Consider the following 22,945-nt stretch of genomic DNA (forward strand, 5'->3'; position numbering starts at 1 on the left):
AGGATAAAGTAAAGCATATTTATTGGGGGTTAATTAGGATTTCTATCTAGGTAAACACAAATTCAAGTAGTCTTGAAAATATCTTTCCAATTGATCTTTAGTATTTTTTTTTTCAGAATTTTTAAGGATATAGTTTTAATGTAACTTCTATCCAAGGGCCGATTTAGCCTTACTATTAAGTACTAAGGCATGATGCTTAGGAGGTTTCTTTTGAAATCTCCATGCATACCATCCTCTCCTGAATCTGATTGGTCAAAACATAAATGTTTCTCAGCTTTGTAAAATTTTGCGATTTTTTCCCATTCATAGTAATAATAATTCTTTTTCTGATAGTTTTTCTTAGCTTGGCGTCCTAGAGGCTTACCCTTCATGTGCACAGCAGTATTCAGCTAGGACTTAGGAGATACCCTACACAGATTTCTGAAATGGTTCTCTGTAGAGTTTACTCTTTAAAGGTAATATGTCCTTCAGACTTCCCTTGGCTTCTGATCTCTGTCTTCTCATCTCAGCAACGCCAATGCCTTCCTTGTGTTCTGGCTTCTCTTTCCTGCTCTGTAGTCTCAAAAGTGCTTACAGGTAGAAAGCCACTTATCATAGGTTACTCAGTTGAGTTTTTGCTCTTTCCTCCTCGTGTCAGTGATAACAGTTCTGTGCTGCTTATCTTCTAATGTCTGAATGTTTCACAATTTGTGTTCAGTTTTTTTTTATAGTGTTAACATATACAGTATCAGTTATTTCATCATGGCCCAGACAAGTCAGATTTGTTTTATTGTTGTTGTTGTTTTAAAATAAAATTAAACCAACTGTATTCTATTGTGAAAAATCATCCCTTAAGCAAAGAAAATTGAAAAAAGTTGAAGATAAAAAAAAATCTTTGCACAGGCCTATCAGAAAAAGCCAGCAGAAATGAAGACATGTGTAATGGTGTTCATATAAACAAAGTGAATTTAAAGCAAATAGTATTGAATGAGAGAAATGAGAAAATTTTATGGTCGAAAAAGTTTACAATTCACAGTAAAGATCTTTCTTTAATCATTAATCATTGCATACACATGCTCTCAATAACAGCAGAGCTTATTGTTTAATAGCTAAAGGAAATATAAGGAGAATTACACAGAAATGAAATACTAGTAAGTGACTTATACATCTTCTAATTCTTGGTAAACCAGGGAGACTCGCTATAAAATAGAGTACTTAATTTATTCACATTACTAAGTTAGACATAGCTGATATATATTAACTCTTTGCACAATAAGCAGAATAGAATTAATGTCCACAAAATATTTATTTTTAAAATAGCTACAAAAGATAAACAAGCTTCAGTAATTTTTTGTAGTATTGTAGTATTTAGTAAATCATGAAACTATCTTTTTTTTTTTGCACCAAAATGAATTCCACAAGTAGCAATGATATACACAAAACCAGTTATTTTATTTTTAGGTGGGGAATTCATAAACTCATAAACCATAAAGAAAATACAGTAAATTTAACATTACATTAAAATTTCTTTCTGCAAAAAGGGACCTCCCTGTAGCTGAAAAGAGCCTGAAGGCATTAGGAGTCACTGAAACTTCCTTGGTCCATGGTAGCTCTCAGGCCCAAGATTGTATCTTTTTACATCCTCTTGAAAGTAGTGGTTCTGAAACTTGAGCTTATCAGAATCACCTAAAGGTCTTGTTGAAATGCTGCTTGTTGGGCCCTGCCCAGAATTTCTTTCTTAGTAGATACAGGATAAGTGGATAAGTGAGGTTCAAGAATATGCATTTTGAACAGATTTCCAGATTATGCTGATGTCTAGAGACCATATTTTGAAAACCACTGTTTTATATGTTCCTAACCCTCCTTTTTTGTGTTCATGAGATTATTCAATACTATTTTTGCAAAAAAAAAAAAAATCCTACATCAAACTAAAGTGTTGAAGTGACATGAAATAAGCAGTTTTGTATCTTCCCAAGATCTTACAAGAACAAAGACTTGTACAAGATAATTGTGTAATAAAGAAGGAAATAATCTAAATGTTTCCAAAATTAAAGAACTGCTAAATAATGACCTGAATACTCGAGGAATACTGTGTAACTATTAAAAACAAAGTATTTCTCTATATGCTGATTTGGAATAATATCAATTTTAACAATCGTATTGTTAAATATAAAAATGCTTGGCAAGATATACACCCATTTATGTTTTGCATATATGCATTAAAATGGCTCCATTATGAAAGCGTGTTTACTGCTCTTGGGAAAGTTGGTTTGTTGTCAGGGAAGGGATAAGAAGGAAAATTGCTTCATATTGTATGTCCTTTTATACTTTAAAATTCATTTTTGACATTTGCCAATAAGCAAGTACTCTAAACTAGAAGTAACCTCACCTAGTTTTCATTTTAATTCACAGGGAATGAAATAGTTAAGGAAGTGAGAAAGATGGTAGCTAGGAAGCCACCTCAGAGAGCAATGCTTAAGAGCTTGGGTCCTGGATTTAAAGCACTTTGACTCCAGGACTTAGCCACAATAACTGGTAGCTAATATGGAAAGAAAATGTGTTGATGAAAATAAATTTAAAGTCTTTTATGTTTTTGTTGCTTCATATTTGCACTGACTTGTAAGAAGATTAGTTTATGAACATGTATATTATGATGCCTTTATAAACTAAACTTCACTGAATTTTCCTGTTCTCTCCGTTAGTCTAATATCCAATACTAGACCTCATAAATCTTTCTAAAATCAGCTGACCAAAAGTAGCAATTAATTTTTCTTTGTAAGTTTAAGGTCCTTTATAGTTTCCTTAATGAGTTTCCCTGAAAGGAAGCACTCTAAATCTTGTAGGGTCCTGTAGCTGTAGTTACTACTGTATTGTAGCAGTGGCACTTATTAAATAGCGAAGTGTGATTTGTCAAAATAATTCCTTCAGAAAACTCCATTTCTTCACTCAGAAATAATCGTTACCATGGACGACCTAGCAGTAGTAAATACTGTAAATTCTGAATCCTGTGACCCTCCACATTAATGTGAAGCATGCTTTTCCTTATACATATCTGAATTAGATACCTTTGGAATTAAAGAAAATTAAAGACAAGTGTAAAAGTCAGGAGAACAATAGGTCTTTTACAATGTTCAGGAGTTACAGTATCATACTGTAACAAGTAGTCAGCTTTTAAATGAGAGTGACTCAGGCTATGCCATGTTCCTCTGTCAATCCTGTAAACCTATCCCTGCCCTCCTTGTTTGACCCAGTAACTATGAAATAGGGTGGGGAGGTAGGTGATCAAAAAATCATCTCTGTATCTCTGAAATGAGCAGGAATTTTTTCCTCAGATGCATATCTTCCACAGACCACTTGCAGTAATTCTGCTTTTAAAGAATTGAAGCTTATTTGATCAAATAAAGTAGTACTTTCAGAAATCAAAAGTCTTATAAATGCATGATATTTGGCACTGTCATCAGAAATTGTGATTGTTTTAAAACACTGTGTTGTAATATTCCATGCATAAGAAAGAATTTTCCTTGGTTAGTGTATATTTGTCCTTTAAAAAAATAATAGACACACACACATAGTTGATTATAAAATTGTTTGGACACTAAACTTGGACACTAAACTTCAACTATCAGCCAGGGATAAAGTGGAGCCTCCAACTCCTCTTTAACACTTTTGTTTCCATTTAACTCCCACTTACAGGGAGAAGTAATTTGTGATGTTTGTGTTGGACTTATAAATTTGTAAAGAAACCTATATTCCGTAAATAATGAATGCAGTGGAGTTGACTGCCCTTCATCTCTACTGGTGCCTTCCAGGTTTCCTGGTTTTTCTCTCTCTCCCCCTTCCTCCCTCCCTCCCTCCTTCCCTCTCTCTTTCTCTCTCTCTCTCTCCCCTCTCCCTTCCCCCGCATCTCCTCTCTCCCCTCTTCTCCCCGCTCCCTTCCTCTATCCCACCTTCTGTCCCCCTCCTCTTTTCCCTCTACCACCCTCCTCTTTTCCCCTGCCTCAGTCCCTCCTCGCCACCCCATTCACTCTCTCTTTACCCCTTGTAAGTCACTTGGGCCCCATGCAGATATGTTCAGCTCTTTTTATTTTTTGCAGTGCTGGGAATTATATCCAGGACCTTGCACATACTAGGCAAGTACTCTACCACTGAGCTGTATCCCCAGCCCACATTCAGTTCTTGATTATCTGCATTAATGGATGGGAACTAGGGCATATATAATCCCAAATGGTGGATAATCCAAAAACCATTAATACTTGGCTTTGAAATGTATTCAGTAATGTTTTAAATTGTTTTTACCTTCCTAATTATTTTTAGCTAATGCTGCCATTAGTTTGCATTCCCTGAACATACCCGGGTTCTTTGGAGGACTTAGTGGGGTGGGGGCATAGAAAAATGAAAAGTGTCTGTAGGAAGGCAGGTTGATAGGATTATTATTGAATTAAAATTTACTTTGGATAATTTCCATGTTACTGATTGAGAGTTGTCATTGTAACATCTAGTCTTGGCTTAACAGAGTATTTGCCTATGCTCAGTAAATATTTGTTAAATGAAAATTCTCATTGTTTTTCATACCATTCTTAATAATGGTCATATCAGAGGTAGCATAAGACAGGAGAGGAAGTCAGTGAAGAATGTTCACTTCACCCTACCACAAGCCACTTTAGCTCCAGCTCAGTAAAGATGAGCATTGCCAAGTCATTGTCATTTTCCAATATAGTGCTGATTTGCAGGCTGTTTAGATAACTGAGCCATACTGATCAGCCCCTCACAGACGAGGACTTAACCCAAGAACCCTTTAGAAATGAAGATATGCTGTTCTTTCAAAATGCAAGGACTTGTATTTCTTTTACTAGAATATAACTTTCCATGATAATGCAGATATCTAAATTAATATGTAGAGTGTATTTTCTCAAAATTCCCTGTAATAAACTCTCCATCATAGTAAATCTGTGTTTAAAATCATTGACTGGTAAATGTTAACATTTAAAATATATCATCATTTTTGTAACCTTGTTTTGAATTTCTTCATTTTTTATCTTATGCTGGGAGTTACAAAAAAATCTGAATGGCCCATCATTGCTTTTGGGAGGCCTCCATTACCCCATAGCTATATCTGTTATCGTTCATTAGCTTTATTTGAATTTACTAGTAAATTAGTCTTTGAAATGTCGTACTTATAATAGCAGACATAGATCTAAAAAGAGGTTGGTGCATGTATAAAAACGTTCAAGGGTTATATATACAGCCTTAAAATATCATGGTCATCTTTATCCAACATCTTCATGAGCTTTTTGTATCTCTAAAAAAACAAGATACACAAGGCTGTACTTTCTATTCAGACTATTTTTGCAAAGGGCGTATTACATTTGTTCTGACAAAACAGCTTCAAACACTTGCCAAGGAGAATAAATTACAGTAGGGATGGGTGATAATTATTAGGAACTTATTTTTGGAATAAGAAACCTTCCTTAATAAAGGGCTATGTATTGCCCTCTGAAAGGAACTGAGAATTTTCCTCAAAGTCAAAAATATACTTTTAGAAGTACAAGTACATATGCTTTGGGGGTTAAATTAGGTTTAACATGTCTTTCCTTAATGCCAAATCCAAGCTGGGTTCAACCCATAAATTACCAGGAACATTAAGAAAGTATATCTGAATTGTTTAAACACAAATCACTTGACATTTCTGATCTTCCTATTTTGTTTTAAGCAGAGGTTGATGGGCTTAAAGGATTCAAATCTTTCCAAGTCATGCAAATCCCAAATATTTTTAGAAGGACCTACTTGAAATAGTTGATAAAAACTTTATTAAGCGAGTCAAGCATCTTCTAGGAATGTACTGTGTAGTAGTACCCTTCCAAGAATAAGATGTGCAAAATTAGAACTAAGTTACTTATTTGTCCTTCCATCTTTTTGTAAAGTTGCTCTCTAAAGTTAGAATTAAAGTTGAGAATGCCTTTGTGACCTTAATTATAATAAATGCAATATTAAATTCTAATTTTGACTATTCTCACAGAGTTAGTTTAAAGGAATACTCAGGATTAATTAGTTTGAAAACAGGAAAGACAAAGAAACCCAACATAAGAGCCTAAATTTAGTCCAGGTGGTAGGTGCTCAACCTCACAAAAACATTTTTGACTTGCTTTTGTTTTTTCCCGATAATAACAGCATTTGGATTCTGTGTTTATTCCATACCAGGCATTGATTATTTAAAATTCGTTAGCTCTGAAAAGAAGTGAACAGAAAGCAAAACCTAAAATTAATTTAATTGAGCAAAAATATAACACTGCTCTGTTGCGTTTGAACATGCTTACCAAGTGCTATCATTTCATGATCACAGGTTACTTGACATGCCCTTATGAAGTTTGTTGAATTAAGTCAAATATAGCTTTCCTACATTACTTGTTCTTGTAAGATAGATATATCAATATGACACTAAAGGGTCATTAAAAGAAAAGGTAAATGAAGATCAAGGATTTAAATTTCTTTCTCCTTATATAACCCACTACAGCCATGTTGGACCAAGGCTATTGAAACATAAATGGATCGTTTTTATAAACTGATGGTTAAAAATGGACTTATCATGGTGTTTTTATGGGTCATTCACCACACAATAACACTATCAGTAGTTACTGATTCCTGAGAATAGCAGCTTAGTTACACAGAAATTTAAAATAGAGAATAACAGTATAGGTGCAAACAGAAACTGCCCTGTCTTTGAGTGGCTTATTAGTAACTGTAATACTTCAGATAATCTTTTTTTGTTTGTACAGATTTTAATTACTAAGTAGGTCTGGTAAAATAGGAATTATTGTGTTATCACAAGTGATAAAATATATGAGCATTGCAGTCTGCAGGTGTAACATACATAAAGCAAGATTAATAGTATCAAGCAATTAAACTGTAGCTATCTTTAAGGGAAAAAGAAAGGTTTAATGCTACCCTTAAGTATAACTTCAGCTCTCACTAAATATTTTTAACTGCAATAAAAGCATGTTAATTGTAGAAGTGACTTTTTTATAAGACCTCATTTCTTAGAGTAAGTTTTCCTTTCTAAGAATACAAAAGCTTCCCGAAATAATTTCTATTTGTAACTCATTCCATAATAGGCTGAATTTTCCTTGGCTTTTAAGCTCAATGAAGTAAAGCCCAAAAATAGCACAGGAAATTTTTTGTGCTGTGAATATATATATGAACTAAATCCAGTTGAGATTTAAATGATTAAATTATTGATGTCACTGTTGGTCCCACAGCATTCTATTAGTCATATGGTGGTTCTTAAATATTTTGAGAATTTGACCTTAGTTTGGGCATAAGAGCATATAAAATAGAGGAAAGAGTATTTTACTTTAAAATATCCTAGTATATACAAATTACAAATACTAATATAAAATAACATAGTAGGCATCTAATAATAAATTATTTTTAATGTGTTTCTGGTTTTCCCCCCACTTCCTGAATTATTTTTGTGCCACCATTAGGAAGATCAATGCCTATGCTTCAAATTTTGCTACACCTTTGCTTCTCAGTAATGTGACAGGTGGCTTTACAGTGTATTTAACAAGACCTTGGTAAACAACAGATAGAGCACTTAGTGAAGTATATAGAGCTCTTTACAAAGAGCTTTGTAGATCTGCCCCCTTTCTCTTACTACTGCTATCTCCCCTCCCTCCCTGCATCCATCCCTCCTTCTCTCTCTCTCTCTCTCTCTCTTCCACTCTCCTCCCTTCTCTTCCTCCCACTTCCCCTCCCCTCCCCCTTCTTCCTCCTTCCCTCCCTCCCTCCTCTCCCCTCTCTCTCTCATGCAGATTTAGTTCTTGTCCCAGAATTATTTACTCCTGTGGTAACTTAAAACTTTGAAGCAATGTGAAGCAATTACAAAACAGCACATAACAGATTACACAAAATTACTAGAGACCTGCATTTTGTGTAGTTTTGAAAATATTAAACATATAAACCATTGGACACAGATAACAATCAGAAGTGTTGTATTCAGTGTAAATTACCAGCTTTTGCAGTTGCCCTCCTGACAGTACTGCAGTGGAATTTGCTGCATGCATGTGTCTGTGGGCTCCTTTTTGAAGCTAAGCTAATACAACTCTAACCAGCAGGAAGATTGCAAGAGAAGTTTGAGCAATAACTGGCATTTAGTTATAAAAATCATAGGTATAAAAATTATTTTTTAAAAAATAAGCTACTTTGTTTATTTTGCTCTTGAAGCACTGTCTGTGATGAAACCAAAAATGTTATTGCCTATAGGAAAATTACAGGCATTTGAGCTGTAAGGAAGGCTGGGAAGGACAGCAACACTCAACTGTGATTGTGTACCAACCTTCGTTTGTTTTATTTTTGTTGGGATTTTCTTTCATTTGTATCAATTGAATAATTTTGAGTAGCTTCATTCTAAATATTTTAGTCATTTAAGAATGCACTTATGTATGTGTCAGTTAAAAATCCTTTTCAGGAGTACTCAAAACGGTTTAATCCACATACTATTTTGCTTTGCCCATATCTATTTCCCCTGATATTCTTTGCTTTGGCTAATTCTTTGTAATTCAGAAGAACAACCCATTTAACTTAGAAATATTTTTCTTCTTTTTGGCATACTAAATATTAGCATTTGTAATTTAAAAGAATTAGAAGTGTGGGAGGAGTAATTTTTCTTAAGGCACATAAACACAAGCATATTTGACAAAATATATAAATTTTAAGTTAGTCACTCATCATTTTAGCATGGAATATAATTTTAAAGATAAATGAAAATGACAGAAGATGTAAGCATTTAAAAAAAAATAAATGTCACCTGGGCATTTTTTCCCCTGAAAAATGCAGTAATTGATGTAGTTAAAAACATACAGTCTAATTATTCTGATTAATTTGGTGATAATAACTAATAAAACTTAAGTAGTTGATGTCATAGTTTTCAATAATTACGCTGGGATATATAGGGGAGGTTATATACTTTTTTCCCACAACTTTAATTCCTCCTTAAATATAATACTCCCAGAGAAAAGTATTTAAATATTTTCTTTTTCCTCACTGTAACTTCACAGATGGTTATATTTGGTTTCAAATTTTACAAAGAAGTAATATTTCCTAGCTAAATTATGAGCAGTTTTTTCTATTCTCCATTACTTGATAGCACTAGCAACTTAGAACAATTAAGTCTTTGCTATGTGTCAGAATCACAAAATACTCACTGAAGTATTTAAGCAAAAGGCTTGTTAAGAAAAGTGTAGCAATATTATATAAAATTTGAAGTATAAATGGATAAAAGTATACCAAATTGAATTATTCCTATTTATGTTGTAAGCATTAGATATAAATTAATTAGCATTTGCTGAAAGTATAAAATGTCACTATTTATGTAATACAATTACACACAAAGTTACTATTACTGTTCATGTCTATTCTGTGATACTCATTTACCTGGCCATAGAAATCAACTTGAAAAGCTTCCCTAGAAAGAAAATACATCTATTCTAAAGCTAAAATTTAAGTATAATTATATTTTCATTTAAGATAACTATATACACTTGACCAAAAAAATATGTACAAGAGTACTAATTTTCCCCTACATATAATGTTAAATGAATATTTTAAATAAGAATACCATGCGAGAATGCAGTTATAAAGGTTTGGCTATAGTAATTTGTTATCATATAAATGCTTGCAAAAGGTTAAGTTAACAAAAAATTGTAAAGATTATGAAATTTGGGGAAATTGTATTTTTAATTCAGATCTTTACATATGAGGTAACTACTAGACCACTACATATTCATTTTTTCTTTTTTCCTTTTGAGGATTTGTGGTTTTTATTAAATATGAAAAATTTCTACACTTTTTAAACATGTACACTTAGATAAATAAAAGTTTAATCATCTTAGCCTAGTATAGAATTTTAAAATTAGTTTACATGCCTAAAACTTAGATTTTACTGTATTTTATATATGTTTGCTCAAAACTTAAATTTTGCTGTAATGTGTCTTTGACATATAATGTTTGCTCACTGTATTCAGTTAATAAATCAAATTTTTTCACAATTACATGAGAAAATGATAACTTGTTCATAATTCCTCTCAAAAGTACCATTTTCTAAATTTTTGTTTTGTTTCTCTACAGACGGTGGGTGCGGCTGCTGTTTGGCAGAGAGTTCCCTCTGCAGGACCTCCTGGTGGTCTGGGATGCCTTGTTTGCAGATGGCCTCAGCCTGAGTTTAGTGGACTATATCTTCATAGCCATGTTACTCTACATTCGAGATGCTTGTAAGTATTAGGACTTTGCTTGTATTCGACTAGGGGGCCCTGATTTTCAAAAGTGGTTTTTTGCCTTTAAAATATATTTTAAACTTTATTTTTCGATTTACATATACCTAAATTTTTATAGTAGATGATATAGCAATGATTCTATGGAAAATTGTAAGCATCTCTTTTATCAGTAGCCATTATGTTTTTGGAGATGTGTAGGATGATTTTTATCATGAAAGAATTGAAATATTTTTTAGAACCATTTTTCTCAAGATACTCCTGCTTTAATCTTCTTGTTACACACATTTGTGAAATTCATATATAAAAGCCAGTATTTCAGATATGTGTAGAGCTCCACCTTCTGACATGTAGTAGTATTCAACAATGTTTATCTGAAAGTTGGAGCTGTTTGTATAGTATCATCGCCTTACCAATTAAAAAAAAAAAAAAAAAAAAAGAGTATTTGACTTCTTCCCAGTTAAATTTTATCAAAATTCATTCCCCAGTGTAGTGTCTAATGGTAGAGGCATTCCCATAACCTCAGATCTACCTAAGGCAATTTACCATAGCCAGAACGCCAGTGCCTACCCCCTTTCAATACTCTGATAATCCTTGTCATGAAGAAAATATCAGAGCATGTTTTAAATTTCAAAGTAATCCAAATTATTTTTCTTTTCAAAAATAATCACAGTTCACAAACAAGATTTATAAGCCAAAATTAGTAAAGATTGCACAAAGTACTGTTGTTGAATTAGGAAGTAAAAAACTATTGTTAAGATTAAGCAGCATTTTGTCAAAAGAACATATACCATTTGGAGTTGTTATTTATCATGACTGTTAACTTGCTATATAGCTTTCTTTATTTCTTAATAGAATACCAGTTGTGCCAGATGCTCTTGTTATGCCTCTGGTAACACTAATATTCTTTAAAATTTTTAGATTATACTTTTTTAATTCCCTCAAAATTACTTAAATAAGTGCCAGGAGCACCACATTTTATCCAAAAATTGAGCTTTTTCCTGTGCCTTAAAGGTCAAACAGTTTGGGTTTTGACAGACAAAGTGAGAATTCCTTCTTTTGGAGCTGGAGTTAATCATATAAAAACATGGAAATCACCATAGAAGACATCTGGAAAGTAGCTGAGGCTGTTTGGATAGATGTGGTGGATACTTGATTTTTGGGTATTGCATATTTAGCTCCCTTTGAAAGTTGTATGTTTTTAAAATTGTAAGTAATAAAAAACAAAAAGAATGAGAAAACTGTTAGAACAGCAAAAAAAAAAAAAAAAAACTTGGATCATATTTTCACAGAACTTTCCACGTCAAACAACTTCTGAAATGTATTCTGATTTTCTGTAATCTTAGACAATTAACAGTTGGTCTCTTCATGACTCTGACACATTACACACACACACACACCTACCTATATATTTGTAAATTGAATTTAATCGTCTCCTGAACTAAAATCTATTTTTTTAATTTCATAAAACATGGCAAATTTGGGGCAGCTGAAGCCCTTATACATTTTTAATCTTTCTACTGATTGTTTTATAAAACATGGGCACATGTGGAAAAGTGCAGAAAAGAAGTTGCTTTTTCATATGAATATTTAGTCAAGCTTATTTTAATTTTGTGGCTAAATCCATATAATAGATGTTGTCTTTTAAAGATAGAGTGAATTTTTTTTTTAGTTATTTATGGCTACTATTGTCTTAAAGAAGTTTTTCAAACTATTAGGGAATAATGACATAAACAATTTCAAATAGACACATCTGATACTGCAATTGAGAGGGAATGTAGTATGAAAATTTATGAAGAGACACTGTGCCTCCTCTGGGCCAGCTGTGGGTGAGTAGAGAAAATGGTATATATACTGGCAAATCCAGTAAGGTGATCTGTGTTCAGGCTGAAGGAAGAGCATTCATAAGGGACTGGAAGTGAGAAGCCACTTTGTGAGTGTGGTGTTTGTGTTTGTGTTTCTACAAGCTATTTGGGATTATTTGAGTAAAAGGAGTTAGTGAGATTATGAGACTGAAGATGTTAATAGGAGGAATCATGATAAAAGTCTTCAGCCTAAAATGAGTTATCAAAAGGTTCAAAGTAGAAGTATGATCACTTTTAGATCACTCTTGCAACAACATGGAAAATGAACTTGAAAAAGACAGATTAGAATAAGGTCAGATAAAAAGTTATAAGAGTAGTTTAGGGAAAAACAGTGAATGCAGAAGTGTTAGGAGATAGGTAAGGGAGAATGGGAAATCTAGAGCAATCCCCTGCTTTAGAGGCTTCAGTGGCTGGGTCATTGGGGAGAAAATACAAGGATCCACAGGTTTTAGGAATGTAAATGATTGAGTTTTGGCCATGCTGAGTTTGAGATGCCTATGAGAAACCATCGCCTGAAGATTTGGAAAATAATGTTCAATGTCATTATCAAGGCTACTGGTTGAGGTTTTCGAATAATTACAACTGTTTGTCAGTCAAGATTATAATAGTAGATGCTATCAATCTCCTAAGAAGAGAGTGACCATATATCCTAGTTTGGGGTAATCTTGGTTTGCATCTGCTAGCCCAGAGTAATAATTATTAAAAGTATCCTCCTTTACTCCCAAAGGCATCCCATTAGGATCATAAAACTTATATGCCATCCTACATAAATTGGGTACATAGAGAAAGAGAACGTGGACAAAGGTGGAACTTTGCCTTTAGCATCAGTATTTAAGGAGAACTGGAAGAGAAAGAGCAACAAGTACTTGTACTGCAGTAAAGTAAGGCAGGGAAAAGTCCACCCAGATTTGGCACTCTGAAGTGGCCCTGGGTACATTTTCCAGAGTGGAATGAATGAAGTGATAGAATAGAAGGTTCTGGACAACTGAGAAGTACATGATCTATTCTTCAGCTTTTTGTTGTTGTTTTAGATATGAATTATTTTTTATTGTTTTTTTTAAATAAATGACAGTAGAATGCATTACAATTCTTATTACACATATACAGCACAATTTTTCATATCTATGGTTGTCTATAAAGTATATTGACACCAATTCATGTCTTCATACATCTACTTTGGATAATGATGTCTATCACATTCCACCATCCTTGGTAAGCCCCTGCCCCCTCCCTTTCCCTCCCAACCCTCTTCCCTATCTAGAGTTCATCTAAAATGATGACCAAGAAAGTAAGAATTTAGAGATGGTTTATACAGGGTGATCTTTAAAGAAGAGAAGAATTAGACATCAAAGATGCAGTAAGAAGGCAATTCAGGAGCCAAAGAAGTTGTCCTTAGACTGAAAGAGTGCACTAGATTTGGGGGTGCTGGTAGAGAGGTTTACTTCTCAACATAGAGTATCTCCTTCAAGAGTCAGTGTTTCCCTCTTTTTTTTTTAAATGTTTTATTTTAAAATTTTTTGTGATACTGTGGATCAAACCCAGGTCCTGGTACATGCTAGACAAGTGCTCTACTACTGAGCTACATCCCCATCCCTTTGTATTTTGAGACAGGATCTGGCTATATTGCCCAGATTGGCCTCTAATTTATCATCCTCCTCATCCTCAGTAGGTGGGACCACCACACCTGGTTTTCCTCTCCTGTGGCATGGATGAGATCTATGAAAACAGAAATTACCTCTTTTGTTTTTAACTTTCTATTTATTTATTTTTTCTTCTTTACACCTGCCCCACCCTCCTCTATTCCCCAGTGAGAGATAGGATTTTGTCCATTTTGGCTTTCCTACTGTGCACTAACATCTATAACAGAGCCCAGTACATAGTTAACCTTCAGACAAATACTTTTTTAAATAAAATAATTTAAACAAGGGCCCAGAGGCAATAAAAGAGAATTGGAAGACTGACTATAGAACAGGAATGAAAAACTGGTGCAGATACATGAAGGAAATACTAGGCTGGATTCAGAAACGGACCAGTTTATATGTGGAGAAGACCAAAAATGGGGGAATCCCATGCCATCTGCTGGGAATGAGTTGGAGTAGGGCAAGGGCTTTGAGGGGACTGATTAAAAGGCATGGTAAATATGGCTGACAAGGACTAGGACAAGTAGCTGGTGAAGATCCTCCAGTGATGAGCAAAGGGCAGTGGCACTAGACCTCAAGGTTGTAGTTTTTCCAGCTGTGCTGAGGAGTTGGAGTGAGGTAAAAAAAAATAAACTGTAATGTAGGTTTCAAGTTGGGTTTACTTTCAAATGAATTAGGCAGAACTGAGGAAAAGAAGGATAGAGGGTGTTGAGTACATTTTCAGACAGTACTTTAGGATGTATAAGAAGGGAAGCACAGTCAGGAGACCACTGGGAAGAAATGAAAGTATCAAGGAGTTGGAAACAGGGTAGAAGAGACGTGAAAGCATAAATATTGTGGTCACACAAAAGGACAGGGAATGGTTCTAGATGTGGTCAATATGGTTGAAGTGAGTGAAGGGGAAGTAAGTCACTCAAGATCAAGGGATTTTGAGGAAGGTAAAATTTTTGTGCCACATATAAACTGGTCTATTTCTGAAACTATGGTTCTCCATGAACACTTCATCAAGAATCAAGATTTGAAAAGAAGATATAGAAAAAATTTTTAAAGAATCAGATACCAAAACCTCAAACAAATGCTGAAAGCATGACCAAGAAAACAACTCTTATTCAGTCATTTATTCAAAGAACCAGCAGTTTAACCAGTACTTATTGAGTTCTTGCTATTTGCCAGCTATTGTAGTACATGGATGAAGTGATACATGGATGTGTGATGGATGTATAGGAGTATGGCATGAACTTCAGTGGAAGAAGGATTTTTATGGGAAGATAGGAAGCAAAGTTTGGAAGCAGCATTGGAGCAAGGTGATCCCCCACCTCACCTATAGTGGTTGCAGGGAAAACAGTGAGTACAGAAGAGCCAGGCTTACATGGAAAGACTTTGTTCCTCTGAGGGAGGATCATGAGGGAGGGGAGCAGCAGGAGAAAAAGAGGATACAAAACAGGATTGGGTAAAGTGTAGGAGAGGGCAGTGCTAATTAGATGAATTTACATTTTAGGCCATGGTCAAGAACCAAGGGAAAAGAAGAAAAGTTTTTAGTCTCATCATTAAAACAAACAAAAAACATCAGTTTCAAGGTTTTATTTCATGTCATAGCCCAGCTATGACATCCAGAGTGGTATTCAGTTATACTCAGTATTTTCAGGATCATTCATTCAAATATTCTTCACTGAATATTATGTGGCTAAGGGCACTGTGTGTTCTTTTGGAGCTCTTCATAACCCAGGGAATGTTTCACTTGAGGAAAGTGGAAGAGCCTACTTCAGTGATGGCATTCCTTGCTTCAGCCCCATACCTCCTAAGGATTCAATAGGTGGGCTTCAAAAATCTGTCATCATTCTGATGTTGTACAAAATGTTGTACATTTCTCTGGTGCAAGGGGCTATAGTTCCATCAGTTTTTCAAGTGAATATATATCACCAATAAAATGAAATACAGTTAAGCTAAAGTTCTAATTTTACATGCACAGATAATTAGACCTTTTATGGGTTGAATTGTATCCCCCAAATGATACATTGGAGTCCTAACTCCTAGTACTTCAGAATATGATCTAATTCCCAATAGACTATTGGAGATGTAATTAGTCAAGATGAAGTCCTATTAGAGGTAGAGCAGGCCTCTTAATCTAATATAACTGGTGTCCTTATAAGAAGGAGGAATTTTGGATACAGGCATGCAAAGGAGGAAGATGTGAAAACAGACAGGGAGAAGAACAACTCATGAAGACAGAGGCAGAGATTGGAATGATATATCTGCAAGTCAAGGAATGGCAAGGATGTTCAGTTGTTATAGAAGCCAGGAGAAAGGTATGGCATGGATTATCCCTCAGGTCCCTGAGAAAGAACCAACCCTGCCATAACAGAAGCCAGAAGAGGCAGGGAAGAGTTTTCCCCTATAAGTTTCTGAGGGTGGATAGTCCTGTCAGTTTCTTGATTCCAGACTTTTATCCTCCAGAATGATGAGAAATAATGTGGTTTTTTTTTTTTAAACACCCTGTTTTCAGTCAGTACTTAGCTGAATTCTGTGGATTAAAGTTATATACAAAAATAAAAATCAAGAATAAAGATATGTCAGTAATCATGACATAATCCTGAGCTGTTATCCTGTAAAAGTTTATGAACATCTATCCTCTCATCACAGGATCTTTCAACCAGTTAGTCCAGACGGTAAGTCATTCCTGTGATTCCTTCCTTCCCTCTCCTCTCTTCGTCTACCTAAATCAGGCCTAAGGTAAAGAACCTTTTTCCAAAACCTTTCCCCATGGTTCTAGCCCTCATTGATCTCTCACTTTTGTGGTCCTGCAAGGTTTCAGTTAATGTAGCACTCAATTTCACTCTATTCCACATGGTTTCTTAGTTACTGTGGTTGTTGGTCCTATCTTCTAAGCAGATTACAAGCTTCCTTAGTACCAGAACCACTTATTGTCATTCTTCCATGTCCCTCAGAGCATCTGAAGCTCTTTATCTGCCCAACTAAACTTGAAGTAGCATCAGGTCAAAAGCACTGTGGAGACTGGGGAGTGGATTTGTGAGAAGACAGGTGCCCATTCTAATTTATGGAATAACAACTCAAATAAATAATAATTTTTTTAAATGTTCTTTTGACATGACTTTTTGAAAACAACTGTTTACCTTTTAAATTAACTACCAACAATTTTTTATTTCAGTTGAAATCATTTTTTAAAATATTTTTTAGTTGTTGATAGACCTTTATTTTATTTATTCATATGCAGTGCTGAGAATCAAATCCAGTACCTCATACATGCTAGGCAAGCACACTTCCTATGAGCTACAACTCCAGCCCAATTTAAATTTTTATTTGATGTTTGACTAGTATCAAAATAAAACATTTTCTAATTTGTAATATAATACACCTTTGTCTTATAAACTGTATTAATAGCTAAAATGCTATAATCCATTTAACTGTCAATTTTCTTAATCACAAAGCACCTCTCAAATGTTTATTGTCTTTTTAATTTTTCTCTCTAAACATTTTGTGGCTGGAAAAATTTCCTTCTTGGCATTTCTAACCACTTCTTACTTTGTTTCACTTTGTCAATTAAATTTCATTTTTTCTATTTAATTAGTACATAATAATTGTATATATCTACAGGGTACAATGTGATTTCATATCAAGTACTTGTGTTTCCCCTTCCTTTTCATGTCTTTGTGTTGGGTGCCTTCAGGCTCCTCTCCCTGTCCTGATTTTTCAGCCAGCATAAACATGTTACTACATGTTACTGTGCTGTAGCTCCCTCTGTTTCTCTGTTTTCTGTAAGGGTCTTTAGTTGTTTCCTGCCCTGGCATGTTGTGGCACTTGTGTCCTCTTCCTGATTTATGTGTTGTTCCTTTTGATTTCATTTTGGATCTCTGCAACCTCTTCAGCCACTAGCTATCTGTAGGCCAGTGTTTCTGTCTGCCCTATCCCTGAATTTCTATTATCTATTTTATAATTAAGAGCATGTTTGACATTATACTGATGTCAGAATATAGTTTATTTAAACTGCAAGTCGAATTTGTCATTTCTAGAAAAGCCAGCCTCAGTAACTAAAAATAAAGACTCTCTTAAACCACATGGTAATGTGTCACCAAGTTTTACCAAAGCCCAAATTGATGGCTTTATTTTTAAAGGAGGGTTTAAGCACTTACTGACTGCCAACTCTCTTTTCTCTAATGTAAAATATTGCCTGTTGGTTTTATGACCACATCAGATAAGGATATTAATATACCCTTTAAGTTACAAATGCCATTTACATTACTTTGTATTTTAGTTTAATAATCTTTTAAAATTTCCTTTACAAAGGCTGATACTCTACTACTAGTTCATTGTCTTGGTTTTCTGTTTCTGGTGTTTTTTTTTTTTTAATAGCTTTTATGTTGAAAGAGAAGTTTTAGGTTCATGGCAAAATGGAGCAGAAAGTATAGCTCCCATATATTCTCTCCCATCACATACCACAGCCTCTTCCACTGTAAACATCCTATACCAGAATGACACATTTGTTAAAGTCCTTGAACCTGCATATCATTATCATCATTATTATTATCATCCCGGAACCTGCAAGTCTATAGTTTGCATTAGCATTCACTCTTGTGTTTGTGTCAATCATTGATGTAACAAAATACCACACACTACTTGTGAAATAAATTGTAGTTTATTTTGGCACATAGTTCTGGAGGTTCAAGTGGAAGATCAGGCAGCCCCATGGGTTTAGTCCTATAGTGATGTCAGCCCAATATAACTGGACATCATGACAGGAGCACATGAGAGCAAATATCACATCATGAGCCAGGAATAAAAGAAAAGATGGGCTAGGTTCCATAAGCCTTTTTGAGAACACACACTCCAACACACACAAACTGACCTAAAGATCTGCCACCAAGACCCTACCTCCTCAAGGTCAATAGTTCCTCTACTGCCTTCATACCAGGTACCAAGCCTTTATATATGGAACTTTGGGTGACACTCAAATTACATTGAGAACATAGCAGTATTATATCTCTGTGGATCTGGACAAATGTCTAATGAAATGTATTCACCATTATAGTTCTCAGAATAATTTCACTGCCCTAAAATTTCTGTGTGTGCTACCGATTAGTCTCTCTCTCCTTTTTACTAACTCCATAGATTTCCCTTTTCTAGAATGTCATATAGTTAAGATAATAGTGTATATCCTTTTCAGAATGCCTTTTTCATTTAGTAATGTGCATTTAAGTTTCCTTCATGTCTTCTTCTCATGGCTTGATAGCTTATTTATTTTTAGTGTTGAATAATACTCTGTTTGGATATTCCACAGTGTCTTTATTCATTATCTACTACAGGACGTCTTGGAGTTCCCTACATAGAAGTAAGATCTTCACTTACTTTCTCTCTTCACATCCCTGTTTCTCCTCACCACCCCTGCTATTGCAGCCACTCAGTATCTTGCCTCCATTTGCTTCCCCATGTTGTTGGCTGACACTCCCACCAACCTCAGAGTCTTCCATTTTAGGAGCTGGCATAGCTTGAGGATGTGCCACTATTATCAGCCTAGTATTCTGTTGTAGTTAGTGCTGTGCTTCTCTTCTGCTGGAATATGAAAAAAAAAGAAAAGCGGAAACTGTGTCTTAATTCTTTTCATGTCATTGGAACTCAGTATTTGGAACAGAACAGGTGATCAGTGCATATTTGTTGAATGAGTGAGTACACAAATCTAACAATAGGAGGATATTGTCAATTTTTAAATTCCTTCAGAACTTGAACCATTTCTATTGACAATTGAAATTTCTAAGTAAGGCATTAGAACCCAGTGGGCACAATGACATAAAATATAACCATTTATGTCTGTATTCAGATTTAACTAATACCTGAGATGTGGTTTTCTTTTCTTGGATGAAGAATTAAGAAAGGCAAATCTATGAATCAGGTTTACTATCCCTTTTCTAAATCTTAAAAGTCACCAAAGTTTTTCAGGTTTCATTTCCATGACATTTTACAAATATGGAAATAATAGAACTTGGGGCTTTGATTCTGACTATATCCCTATAATTATTGCCTTAGTGTTAATAATTTGTGTTTAAAGATTTTGCTTTTACACTATATCATCTCATTTTATTTTCTCAATGGGTAAGAAGATAGAGAAAACTGAAGCCTGTTCATAGCTGCTCCCAGTGGCACTCTTGGAGCTACATGCAGTCATTCTGATTTTCCTAGTACACTGTTTATTATGGTTTAGATATTAGATGTCCCCCAAAAGCCTATGTGTAAGACAATGCAAGAATTTTCAGAGGTAAAATGATTAGGTTATAAGAGATTTAATCTAATCTGTGGATTGATCCACTGACATGGATTAAATGGTTGGTAACTGTAGGTAGATAGGGTATGGCTGGAGGAGGTAGGGCACTGGAGGTGTGCCTTAGAGGTATATATATTTTCCCTGGTGAGCATAGGGTATGCACACAAGCTCTCTACAAGCTGTCTCCCTCTCTCTAGGCCCACCCTCTGCTTCATTGTTGTTGTGTCCTAACTGCTTTCCTCTACAATGCCTCTCTTCCTTTGTGTAATGTCTCACCTTAGGTCTAGAGCCAGAGAGTCAGCTGACCATGGATTGAACCTCTGAAACCTTGCACCAAATTAACTTTTTCTTCTACTATGCTCTTTCCAGGTCTTTTGGTCACAGTGACAAAAAAAAAAAAAAAAAAAAAAAAAAACCTAACTAATACAGCATTCATTTTCCTGTGCTCAGTTCCTAGTCATTGGAAATTCTGCACTTGATCCTTCCTTGCTTCAGCCTTAAGTATAATATACAGCATCAGCAACACTGTACATTTAAAGATGTAATTTCTTGAGTAGTTTTCTTATTGTTTGATCTCTGATTAAACTATATTTCTGTATAAAGTGTATTAAGCTTGAGCAGTAAAAATAAAAAAATTTAAAGTCTTTTTTTGAACCAGGAGAATGTGCCACTCTGAATATGAATTGTCCTCTTTCCTTAAAATGAATTTTAAAATCCCATACTAAATCTATACTAAATCTACCAGAAAAATAAGGAATTACCCAATACTTACCCACACATTTACTAAGGGTGGGTCTTGGGTTTCAGTGTTTTAATGATTGGTGATGCTACAAGAGGCAGGTGTCACAAAGGCAACCAAGAGAGAAAACCCAGAAGGATAAAAATCCTACAAGGGTCTTAAATGCTAGAATAAAATCAGTTTTTGTGGAAAAAAAGACTGTTTCATACTTGGCACTAAGACTGAGCTGAATGAAAGTTTTTGCTTTTAATAATGATTTATTTTCAGTTTTCCTCCACCTTGTTTTCTAGTCCATTTGAAATCCCATTTTTTATATTGTCATTTTATACTAGGAAAGTCAAAATAGTAAAGATCTTTAAATAGTTGAAGACATTTCTGGTGTTAATTATGGTGCTTATTATTTTTTCCCATGTGTAATAGCTCTCAAACTTTTTTTTTAAAAAAACATAATTGAACTCAGAGGTGCTTTACCACTAAACTATGTTCTCAGTTCTTTTTATTTTGAAACAGGGTTTCATTGCTGAGGCTGACCTCAAATTTGTGAATCTCGTATCTCAGCCTCCCACTGGGATTACAGGCTTGCGCCACCATGCCCAGCTTCACAAATATCTTTTCAGATCCTACAACAGTCTTTAAATGTGTTTGCATGCCAGATACCTTACAAAGTACTTACACATTGGCACTATTTTCAGTGACGTATGATGAATTATGAGAAAGCCTAAAGGTTTCTTTTTTCATGAGCTAATTATTTTTAATCTGATTATCCTGTATGACGATTTATACCTAAATGTAAGAATCTATGCTTATTTCTAAATATTGGTTACACCTGAGGACCTCTTCTGTTTATTTGAACTTCTCTGTGGCTCAGAACATAGTTGGTATTTAGAAGCCATCTGCATTGTGTGTGTCTTCACTTACGTGTGCAGATCTTCTTCTTGTGACTCTTCTAGGAATGCAGCAAAGTATAAGATAGAGCAATGAAGGGCAAAGCTTTCAGTTACACAGACTTACGTTAATTCCTGTTCCTACCCCTTCAGAGCTCTATGGCCTTGGCCATGTTGTTTATCCACTCTGTACTCCCATGTCCTCATGTGTTATGGAGGGTTGATGATAATGGTTTTCTTCGAGGAGGTTGGTAGGACTTGTGAGATGTTTGTTACATAAATGGCAAGTCACCAGACATATTATATAGTTGCTTAGTAAGTGATAGCTAAATTAAAGGAAGTATGTATTTAGTGTCATGGTTTGTAGTAGTTGTTCTCAGTTTGTTTTGTTACTTTGAGAAAATATATCTCCATATAAAATTAAATAATTTGGAAAAATGTATATGTAAATGTTATAAGTATAGTTAGCTGTGAGTTATAGATAAGTTATGGATTCATGTTGCTTTAAACTTTCTCAAAACAATCACATTCCCTATTTAGTTTTACTGATTGCACTATTTTTTCTGTTTTCACTGGGGAAAACTATATAAACCAACTCTCTCCAACTACATCACAGTAGTTGTGGGGAATTTAAAGTGGAGAAAGAGAAGTCAGCTCTGCTTCCATGTGGAGTAGCACTATTCATCAAATAAAAATTCGGTGAGTATGGAAATCTCGGTGTAGCATCTTGGTCACCCTTAGAGAAACCCTGCAGATAGAGAAAGCATTTCTGTCTTGTTGACCAAAAATGAATGGCAGAGAGACAGACTTTCAGTAAACAAAGCGTTTATTCAGGAATAGCAAGGGATTGCAATTTGGCATATGACTGGTATGGTAGACTGAAAGTACAGACAAGGGGGTAGGACAAAGGGAAGCTTTTAAAGGCAAAAGGAGAAGTCCATATAAGCCATTTTGAAATGAGGCTCATTGGTTATAAGTGACTTGTTCCAGGTAGTGACACTTGTTCTTTGGTGGTATTGACTGTTGCTTGAAGAGAGTCTTAATAGAAGTGACTTAACTGGAAAGTTCTGGTTAGGAAAGTCCTTTATGGCATTCCTGTTGCAGCATGCCCTCAAGAAGGCCCTTCTTTCATGGTCTCCCAGCTTCATTATTAGTTTGACAAGAGTGATTCCATGTTAGTACTGACAGCTTTCATAGTCCCTGTTTTATAAATGGGGGGAAATAAAGTTTGAGTGAAGATGAGCAGCTTGCCTAACACATTTAATAAGTAACTGGGGCCAACATTCTAATAGATCTTCTGAT

The 22,945-nt window shown here is 34.8% G+C and overlaps 1 protein-coding gene across 9 annotated transcripts in view; it reads left to right on the forward strand.

The window, feature by feature from the left end:
• Positions 1 to 22,945, forward strand: part of TBC1D5 (TBC1 domain family member 5) — a 515,818-nt gene that overhangs the window by 364,095 nt on the left and 128,778 nt on the right. For all 9 annotated transcript variants that reach the window (XM_081287560.1, XM_081287556.1, XM_081287557.1 and 6 more), the window contains one exon: positions 10,102 to 10,244. In XM_081287560.1, coding sequence (XP_081143686.1) covers positions 10,102 to 10,244 — 143 coding nt within the window. The remainder of the gene's footprint in view (positions 1 to 10,101; positions 10,245 to 22,945) is intronic.

Source organism: Spermophilus citellus, assembly GCF_964194105.1.
Source record: "Spermophilus citellus genome assembly, chromosome: 3".
NCBI lineage: Eukaryota > Metazoa > Chordata > Mammalia > Rodentia > Sciuridae > Spermophilus > Spermophilus citellus.